The sequence below is a fragment of the Brienomyrus brachyistius genome, chromosome 11 (genome assembly GCF_023856365.1).
Source record: "Brienomyrus brachyistius isolate T26 chromosome 11, BBRACH_0.4, whole genome shotgun sequence".
Taxonomy (NCBI): Eukaryota; Metazoa; Chordata; class Actinopteri; order Osteoglossiformes; family Mormyridae; genus Brienomyrus; species Brienomyrus brachyistius.
Genome location: NC_064543.1, coordinates 22,399,034 through 22,409,451, shown reverse-complemented (window position 1 = coordinate 22,409,451; position 10,418 = coordinate 22,399,034). Strand labels below are relative to the sequence as shown.

The window sequence follows — 10,418 nt, the reverse complement described above, 5'->3', positions numbered from 1 at the left end:
AGAGACTAGCATGGCTGAGTCACACTTCTAGAGACCCAGGTATGAGTCTCTGCCCTGCTTCTGTGTGTGGGGTGTTTGCATGTTCTTGTCGTGGGGTTCCTCCTCCTGGTCCAAAAACATGTTTAGATAAACTAAAGTTGCCAAATTGTGAGTGGGGTGGTGGTTTGTCCTGTGTTATTACAGCTTTGATTTTTTTAAATTTAGTTTTTATTTTTGTATTATTTTCAACTTTTCAAATATTATTTTCGGTTTTCATTTGAAATCCAGTTCAGTTTTGATTCAGCATCCCTGGGAAGGTTTATGCCAGGGTGCTGGATTGGTGGATCTGTCCGTTGGTCAGACCTCGGATCCAGGAGGATCAATGCAGATTCCGCCCTGGTCATGGAACGCTGAACCAGCTCTGCACCCTGATGGGGTCCTGGGGGGTTCTTGGACATTTGCTAAACCAGTTTACATGTGCTATATGGACTTGGAAAAGGCATACGATTATGTCCCGGGGGGGTCCTGTGGGGGGTGCTTTTGGAGTATGGGGTCCATTGTAATGGGTCATCAGGTCCCTGGTTAAATGGAGCAAGAGGTTTTGCTTGCATTGATAGTAAGTCAAACTCATTCCTGGTGGATGTTGGACTCCGCCAGAGCTGCCCTTTGCTATTGGTTCTACACATAACATCTGAGGACAGAATTTCTAGGTGCAGCCAAGGGGTGGATCGGGTCTGTTCTGGAGACATCAGGATCATGTCTTTGCTCTTTATATAGGATATAGTTCTGCTACCTGTATTGAACAGTGACCTCCAGCGTGTGAAACAGTCAGGATGAGGATCTTAAATTATGAGGTCAAGGCTCTCAACTAGAAAAGTGTAGATCGCCCCCTCCAGGTTTGGGATGAGTTACAGCTTCAAGAGGAGTTCAGGTATCTACAGGTCTTGTTCACAAGTGAGGGAAGAATGGAGCAGGAGACTGAGGGGCGGATTGGTGCATTAAATGCCCTATATAAATATCCGTGCTATATCCCTGTCTGACTTCTTCTCATGGCCCAAACAAGCCACACCTACACTCTCAGAAATGTACCTTTTAATGTACAGAAATGGACTCAGGAATATTTCTGTACCATTTATGGTACATTTCTGAGAGTGTAGGTGTGGCTTGTTTGGGCCATGAGAGGGAGAAGACAGGCAGGGTTATGGCACAGATATTTATATAAGGCATGGACATTTTAGTTTCAGTTTAAGCTTTACTAATTTTATTTCTAGGGATTTTATGTGTCTGATCTTTAGAGAATTCTGCATGAATACACAGTGTACATTGTGTACTAATGTTCTGAAAACATGCAAAACGTTCTGGGTATTATTAATGGTAATTAAACATAAACAAATCATTACTTCAGCCAAACAGTATTTAAAAACGATAACGGAAGGTATTTGACATTTGTTTTTATTTCATTTCATTTCAGTTAGCTTCGGATGCATGTATAGTTTTCGTTTATTTGTAATATTTTTTTTTTTACTTTCGTATCTTATTTCAGTTTACGAAAATGTTTTCTTATAGTTTTAGATTTCATTAATGATAATACCCCCTGGGTTATTTCCTGTCTTACTCCCATAGGCCCCTCATGGAATCTTTAATACCACTGATTTTCGTTTCAATCGTATTCGATGCAATACCAAGGCAGGTTTCGCTATTTGGACCTGGTTTTCTGACGAGCTGAGCTACCTATCGAGACGTGCTATCGAGCTTTTCTGCGCATGTGCGGTTTTGTGATTGGGTTTTGGAATTAAAATTTAGTGATCATCGTTAACACACAGTGCACAACAATGAAATGTGTCCTCTACATTTAGGGTAAGAGCTAGGTTTAGGGCTATGGATTAATTAGCACTACGGTAGCCTAACTCGACAAAGTAGCTCAACTCGTCCAACCCTCACGGTAGAACTATCCGCACGGGGGCTGCCAGCAATTCGATGGCCCCATGTCCTTGTCACTAGCGTCCGCAGAAGCGCAGGAAGGAGTAATACATTGAGGGAGCGAATTTGACACAGCGGCCTATGATGGGATTTGATCTATACAATGACATTGCAAAGGGCACAAGCAGTCACATCGTGAAAGATTTTTAAATGACGATTTCATCATTTAAAAAACACTAACAGTGTTTAGGGCACAGTTTCACATCTAAACATAACGTAGCTTAAAAAATAACTGATCCATATGACTACAACCATCGTTAGATATATTTTTCTTCCTCGCGCTCTGTGTGCGCAGCGAATTGCCATTGTAACACGCTCGTTTGGGAACTTCAGCCCACCTTGTCTGGTAGTAGTTCATAGATAATAATATACTTTTTAAATTAGGCTACCAGGTAAAAAAAACAATCGGTATTTCAACGTTATAATCCATTCTAAAAATGAAACACTCAGATAAAAAAAAACGGCATTTCACTACCGATCCGCACATCTTTACTGCATAGGACAAAGGGGTACGGTAATATTGGTGGATGGTTATTTGTCTGACGCAACTCTGTCTACATTGCTTTTCTTAATAGTATTGCTCCTGATTCCCCTATGAAACATTTTATCTGGTCTATCTGGTTTCTTTTTAGGCGTCTTGATTGCAACCCAGAGTACCACCCAGCCACAGCTTAGCGTTTCTGTTTAATGTTAATATAGGTTTACATGCATCTCCACAGCAAAAACCATGTCGTACCCATACATGATACAAAGCACGTAATTAAAAGTCAGTTTGTGGAGCCAGTACGTAGCTTTCAGTTATCGAAATGATGCCAAATAAAAGATACATTAACGCAACGGTTCACATAAATAACAGGTTTCTCTAGTTAATTTTCGGAAGTTTTCATTATAGGTACACGTGACCACTATCAGACCCCAGCAACGCCTCAAACTCGCATCGCGCTGCACGAACTATCCTGCGTGTCAGGCTGCAACGTGGCGCCTATGGCCGGCTCGCATTACAGGCATGATGGCAACCAATAGCAGAGAGTTTTACATGCAATCAGAGAGACGTGTCGTGTTACCTGAACCCTGAATGGCTGTATGTGAAACGCACGAAATCTGTACTTGGTTGCGTCTGCTAGCGAATGATAGGAATTAACCGGGCACGTTTGAAATGTAAATACAAGTATTAGCTAAGACTTCCAGTAACTAAATGCATGCACCTGAAAAGTAATGCAGTACATTTTTATACTGTGGGAGTAGAGCACAGTATAGTTGTCTGTAAGTTTTTGGAGGTGCCCTGGTTTGTGCATAGGACCCAGTAGCGTTTCCTCCAGAGTGACTCTAATTCTGGTTTGTGCGTTGGACCCAGTTTGCATTTGCTGGCGATGGACGCGTGTGGTTTCGCCTCCTTCGTGCTGCTCTGCTCCTGCCTGGTGTTCGGCAAACCTACTCTAAGGAAGGAGCGCGTCCACCACGAACCCGAGCTCAGCAGACAGCTGCATGAGGACAACCAGAGCTACCAGTACGACCATGAGGCCTTTCTGGGCAAGGAGGAGGCCACTACTTTCGACCAGCTGACACCAGAGGAAAGCAAGGAGAGGCTTGGGTAAGATTACTTTTGAAGACATATCAGGTTTTTACGTGTGGCATTTACGTCAAATCTTGACGGTCGCCACTTTAAAAAAACAGGTGTTATCTTGAAAGTTTAAAAAATGTAGGACTTAAAATAGTAAGCAAGTCTGATAAATGGAGTTAATGTATCCTCTGTTTAATATTTAGCTACTCATTTATGTGTGTCGATCGTGTGAAAACAAACCGATCGGTAGAGACTCATCGTGATGCAGGGGAGCTCCCACGCTGGCCTGGCCTCTGGGGACGTGGCAAGGAGGATATAAATAATGTTCACATGGTATTACGCGTATCAGGTGTCAGCAAACTCCACGATCAAACTCCCATGTGCGTCGAGTTTTTCCTAATGTGTCATGTTTTCCTGTGCTGCAGAAAAATAGTGGACAAGATAGACAGCGATAATGATAGATATGTTACAACCAGTGAGCTGAAGAGCTGGATCAAAAGGGTGCAGAAGCGCTACGTCTACGAGAACGTGGCAAAGGTCTGGTCAGACTACGATCTCAACAAAGACAACCAAATTTCCTGGGAGGAGTACAAGCAGTCTACATATGGCTACTATCTTGGTAGGATATTGGCAACAGAGAGTGCATAATGAAGCTGCAGTAATTATGTATTTGTGTTTAGTGACAGCTTTAAAAAATCTGAAGCTGCTCTTTTTAGCTCCAGTGGATAATCTCACAAGCTTGCCCCTATATATGTGTGCCAAATGATATTATTGACAGTAATATTTTGTTATTAGTCTACCGCATAATCAAGAAATGCAGTATATTTTTGTAACGATTTGTAGGAAGTGGAAAGTGTGAATCAGGGGTTATGTTGTCTTAAAGTTGCTAGGTAGAGCTACAGTGTCTGCTTTTTCCACAGCAAACCCAGAGGAGTTTGATGATGCCACTGATCAGTTCAGCTTCAAGAAGATGCTGCCCCGTGACCAGAGGCGTTTCAAAGCGGCCGACCTTGACGGTGATATGAGCGCCAGTCGTGAGGAGTTCACAGCCTTCTTGCACCCGGAGGAGTTTGAGCACATGAGGGACATTGTGGTCCTGGTGAGTCAGATCATTTACGGATTCTGCCCGGCCGTCCTGTAGGGGGCGTCACAGCTCAAGGGTAACAGTGTTGGTATGGTGCCCACGCCAAATCAAGTGATCCACCCCTGTTCCACGGAATATACACCACCTTTACTGGACCTGGGCAAATGGACAATTTGTATTCCTCTCTGTTCTTCAGGTGGGGTGTTCTGTGGTCCTAGACCCCTTCTTTTCCGTAAAATAAATAAAATTCCAAGGCGAACACAAAGCCTAATGCAGCAGGCTTCTAACGGCATAACATTCATAACACATGTTAAGTTTTCATGATTACAGAAGCGTTACTGTAAACCCTAACTTCCCAGCAATGAAAATTTGTAAACTTAATGTAATATATTGTGTGGTAACCAGGTAGTTATGTCCTGGATGTTTCATTTCCAGATTTTTTTAAAGTGAAGTGCTTTCTGTTTGCATATTGGAATATGGCTCGGGAGATTAACATGCACATACTATCACTACCCTGACTATGTGACTCTAAGGAGCTGTCCTAGTGCAGGACCGGTGTGTGTATGTGCAAAGAGTGATGGGCTGAAAAGATCAGTTTATGTCGCAATAAGTGAAAATGCAAAACATCATGGTGAAAGAGGGAGGGGTCATGGGCCAGGAGAACCATGGACCTCACGGTTCCCAAGTGAAAGTTTCAGTCATTTGTTTTATGACTCTGAGCTGCTCTGCCTCCGGCTGTGTTTTGGTAATTTTTTTGTGACTCCTAGCTGCTCTGCCTCCGGCTGTGTTTTGGTCGTCTGTGACTCCTAGCTGCTCTGCCTCCGGCTGTGTTTTGGTCGTCTGTGACTCCTAGCTGCTCTGCCTCCGGCTGTGTTTTGGTCGTCTGTGACTCCTAGCTGCTCTGCCTCCGGCTGTGTTTTGGTCGTCTGTGACTCTGAATTGCTCTGGCTCAGGCTGTGTTTTGGTCATTTGTAACTCTGAGCTGTTCCATGTTTAATTTCCACCTGCATGCTTAACTTTCTTCACATTCTTTACAGGCTGATGTTTCACCTTTAAATGAAGTTTTTCATTATATTCAAAAAACATTTTCTTGAAGATAGTCTGTTTTGAACAGAGGTAATTCAGTACCAAAGTGAGTATAAAATATGGCAATGTAACTGACATAGCAACCAAAATAAATCTTCCCTTATTCATTTTTGACAGGTGAAATGGAAATTAAATTGTAGCACAAACAAGCAATTCAGCCAGGGGACATTACAGTATTACATTGTTTGAAATGATCAAATTTTAAACAAATTGCACTGGAATTGCGAACTGAAACTAAACCAAAGTATGAGCATGGATATTGCTGCCACTTCAGTTCATTTCGAGAAACTTGCACCAAAATTGAAAAAGCGGTGCTATGAGTGGAGGAGTGAATCGGTGGCTGTAGAGGACACTTAATCTTGTGAACACAGTAACCCTAAAAGTATTTTTGATCTTTTTCAAACTTCTCAAGCCTATTTTATTTTGAACCAAATTGCACCAAAAGTGAGGCAGTGTCACTTAAACTGGCGCAAGAAAAGACAGCAACAGATGCAGATCTGGTGAACCTGATTACACTGGGACAAGTCATTCAAAGTTCGGCTTTTACGGAAAATGTTTTGGAGAGGTGGGAAGAGTATGTAGGAGGACTAGAGACTGGGGAGTGAGGGAGCAGTAAGGATTCAATGGCAGGTGGGGGTGACGAGGCTGTCCGGGGAATACATTGTTGATCTAATGGCATTTAACTGCATCTTACTAACAAAATATTTAACAGGTCAGTGTTCATGGTCACTGATATTAATCACATAATAAAAATAGAGCCCTAATGTATTGTCATTAATTCAAATAATTCTATGTGCATTCATTGGCTGGTTCTCTGTCTGAAGCGTCTCTGAACTTAAGGGTATTTAACTGACTTCATAGAAGAGTGTGGCTCTGAGTCTTCTAGTTACATTTCGGTAACTGGCTTTATTTACGCCTGTTTAATGTTGCATTTGGTTATATCTGACGGTCTACCTTTCTACCTTCTTTGATTGTCATACTGTCGTACTGCTCTGTGACACAGGTACACACACACACACACACACACACACACACACACACACAGGGCAGCCTTATCCTGCACTCAGAGGAACCAGTATGGTTTATACTCATGTTTTTTTGGCAGAGGTGGTGTGGGTGAAAAGAAAAAAAAAAAAGAGCGATCAATTTCTGTAGTTTCCTTTATTAAAAATCTCTGATTACCCTTGTTGTGTGCAAATTGTGGGCAAGCTGTTGGCTTCTGGATAAATTGACACATTAAGAAAAGCTTAACGCGCTGTCCTGGGAGCTGCACGCTGATCCCTGGCATGGCTGTGCTTATATTAAATGCAAACACACAGATTTATCACAATGCATGTTCAAGCGTGAAATGTTAGCACCATCAAATGGCTTTGCTAAAACGCACTCGCAGATTGCATCTGTCATGTAGCCCCGTAATTGCTGTGTTCGACTGGCTTCTGCAGGGGCCGCGTCCCTGTGCGCTCTGCGTCAGGGTCACCCCCCAGGGATGGCATTCTCACAGCCACTTCCTCCGTCTTTGCAGGAAACGCTCGAGGACATAGACAAGAATGGGGATGGCTACGTGGATGAAGATGAGTACATCGGTATGTTTGCAGGTTTCACCTAAGGCCACGAAAGGCGATGGGCCCAGTTACTTTGTGCTGGAGATCGCCTGGCTGCTTTTGGCATGACGGTAATGGCTATAAAGGCCTATCAGCTCCTTCTGCCTTTGAGCCTGACTTATTGTGTTAATGACCCTTTGCAGAGTAAATCTGCGACAGAGGCGGTTGTGCTTATCTGTGGTGTCCCTCACTTTGTGTTATCGGGGACAATGTCTGCACTCTATGGCTGGGCTCTAAGCCACCTTCTCTGTCTCCCAAACCACAAATGCAAGACTTATTTCTTTACTGCGAGCTAATTAGAATTATCTTAATGCACAGGAAGACAATTAATAGCTTACTGCAGGTCAGTGATTAAAAATTACCTGATAATGACCCTTAGCAGTTAACGGCGGAAGGAGGAAAAAATGATGACAGCTCTCATCTGCTGGCTGATGCCTATTTAGAAGGCCCAATTGGAACGCACGCCATGTGCCGGCTACACAATGGACAAGTACCATTTCCACTGTAATTAAAGTCCATTCAGGGAAATTACCTCCATATAATTACTAGCTGGTTGTCAGCATTTGTTATAGCTTGAACAAGTGTTGTCTCCTGACTGGAAGCCTGGACACAGTGGATGTGCTATGCAGAGGCCTCCGTGTTGAGGGTCTGCCCCCAGGTTGGGAGCACGCGGGTGCCCATGCCACTCCTCCACCGGGAGACTGGTCTAGCCTTGATGTTAAGCGGATTTTAACTTTCGTCAGGAGGATGTTGTTAGTTTTCCTAATGTGCTGCGTGGAGCAGTAAGCAACTAATATTTAAAAATGTGACTCATATCAGATTAGACGTGACGGCATTGTAATGCATGTCAATATGGCCTAACATGGGCGTCTATATTACGTGTTACAGCTGATATGTTTGCTCATGAAGAAGGAGGACCGGAACCAGATTGGGTAAAAACGGAGCGAGACCAGTTTTCAGACTTTAGGGACATCAACAAGGATGGGAAGATGGACAAAGAGGAGATCCAGCACTGGATCCTGCCCCAGGATTACGACCACGCCCTGGCTGAGGCCCGGCATCTGGTTTATGAGTCGGATCAGGACAAGGTGCGGACAAATGCGTTGGGGGGGGGGCTGCTCCATCTGCTGTAGCGGACTCAGGTCCTGTGCATTCGGAGCCCGTTGCAGTGTGTGGAATGCCTATGGACAGACGTGTCACCTGTCTGTTTTCAGGATCAAATGCTGACCAAAGAGGAGGTCCTGGAGAACTGGAACATGTTTGTAGGCAGCCAGGCTACCAACTATGGGGAGGATCTTACTAAGAACCACGACGAACTGTGATGTTTGCGGTGGCGTCCCCCTGCTGCCAGCTGCTCCACACTGCAGGCAGAAGAAATGACACCGGTGCTGATTCTGGGCAGCCCGTGCGGCCATGAGCTTGTTGCAGTGCTACCTCATGCGTCAAAGGGTCTGTGTGGCCCATCGGCGCCGCCTGTAGGTCACAGCGACCTTTTCCTATCTGTGAGATTGACTAGCGTCTCCAAGGACTAACCAGCAGTCATCTTACAGGTTCCAGGTTGACACCCTTAAGGTTTCAGGGGTGTTGCAAAGAATATTTGTAGATATTTCATATTTGTTACATATTTTTATATTTTAATTCTGAAAGGTTATGTGAAATATCTCTAGTAGGAATGCAGAGGGATCTTTTGATATTTGTGCCATGCTGCCAGTAAACACTAATTTATTTAGTGCTTTTGTCTTGAGGTTACGTATGAGCTGATGATCTAAAGTCATTACTGATGTGCAGTATTTTACAAATGTTTGGTTTTCAAGCTGCCATGTATTTTCTTCCACAGTTAAGTATTTTTAATGATGTCATTGAAACTCTACCAGAGTTAAAATGTAAGTGTAACATTGGCTCCCCAGCATGCTATTGCATTGCTTTCGTTTTATCAAAGAAAAAAGTCTTACTTTCTTCTCTACTCTTTGCTGTTCTTCATGTTTGGTGCTGAAGCAGAGTGTTTAGTTTCCTGGGTGCTGTATGTGGCAGAGTGTCCTGAGAAGGGCTGCCCCCCCCCCCCCCCCCCATCACGCTGCCATTTACCTTTCATGTTAACACCTGTTTTTCCCTGTACAGTGCTCACAGAAAGTCTTGGGATGCTTGCTTAATTCAGTAAAAATATTGCAAATTTATTGGTTTTATGACAAAATGTTTTTTTTTTTCATTTCTTACAAAAATATATTTCACATTGAAATACAACATTCATTTCCAATAATAAATTGAAACCCAAATTAGAGTTCTAAAAGAGTTGTTGTTCTGACTTAAAAAGTTCATTGACAGTCTCACTGATTGCTTTTTAATTAGTAACACCTTCACAATAAAATAGAACACTAAACATCTGAGTTTAGTATCCCTTTGGGAGCTAATGACTACAATTACTGTTAATAGCAAAATGGCAAGAACAGAATTATATGAGTCGGTCAAAACAACTGACACTTAATAAAAAGAAAATGTCTGCAGAAGATATGTGCAGATCTGTTAATCATTGCTTGTATGTGGACTGTTGTTATGAAACCAATACATTTTAAAATAATTAAGCAAGTGTCCCAATTCTTCCTATGAGCACTCTATGTAAATAATAACATAAGGTCAGATTATAGAGACAATGTGCCCATAGTAATGAGTTTCCCCGAACCGTGTTGCTGTACGGGGGCTTTGACTCGTAGCCTTGTGTCATCCAGCATTGCGGCTGTGGTGCTGATTGCAATGAGAAGCTCTGGGAAGGTAGAAGCACCAGGTGCTGCATGAGCCAGTGTGAGGCACGGGGTCCCCATTGGGCTCAGGGATTATCAGTTAAGTGCTCTGCAGGCATACAGAGCGTCCCCTCACCCCTGTGTGCATGCGAGCACACACAATTACTGGATGGCCTAAACGTCACCTGAGAGCTGCCTGCCTGGTAGTGCCCGTCGATATTCTGTGACAGGGATCGTACGATCTGGGGGAGTCACCATGCTACGAAGAACCCGCAAACCGACACGTCGAAGTTGCTGGATCTCTCCGGTGCTGCTTCTGACCTGCAGGTGACTGTTCATTTTTGATGGGAGGTTGTGGGTTGGATCATCTTGGGATTAGTCTCTGCCCTCTG

The 10,418-nt window shown here is 43.5% G+C and overlaps 1 protein-coding gene across 3 annotated transcripts; it reads left to right on the top strand.

Moving 5' to 3' along the window:
* The first annotated feature begins 1,831 nt into the window (after nt 1-1,831).
* On the top strand, nt 1,832-9,254 carry rcn1 (reticulocalbin 1, EF-hand calcium binding domain). 3 transcript variants are annotated; one of them, XM_048969391.1, is made up of 7 exons: nt 1,832-1,836; nt 3,314-3,550; nt 3,946-4,139; nt 4,441-4,619; nt 7,213-7,273; nt 8,180-8,379; nt 8,506-9,254. In XM_048969391.1, the coding sequence occupies exons 2-7, from the start codon at nt 3,330-3,332 to the stop codon at nt 8,611-8,613; spliced, it is 963 nt and encodes a 320-aa protein (XP_048825348.1). In that variant the 5' UTR covers nt 1,832-1,836; nt 3,314-3,329; the 3' UTR covers nt 8,614-9,254. The 3 variants fall into 3 exon arrangements, with proteins under 3 accessions (XP_048825348.1, XP_048825347.1, XP_048825350.1); XM_048969390.1 differs by lacking the exon at nt 1,832-1,836 and adding an exon at nt 2,929-2,963; XM_048969393.1 differs by lacking the exon at nt 1,832-1,836 and adding an exon at nt 3,020-3,040.
* The last annotated feature ends 1,164 nt before the right edge of the window (nt 9,255-10,418 follow it).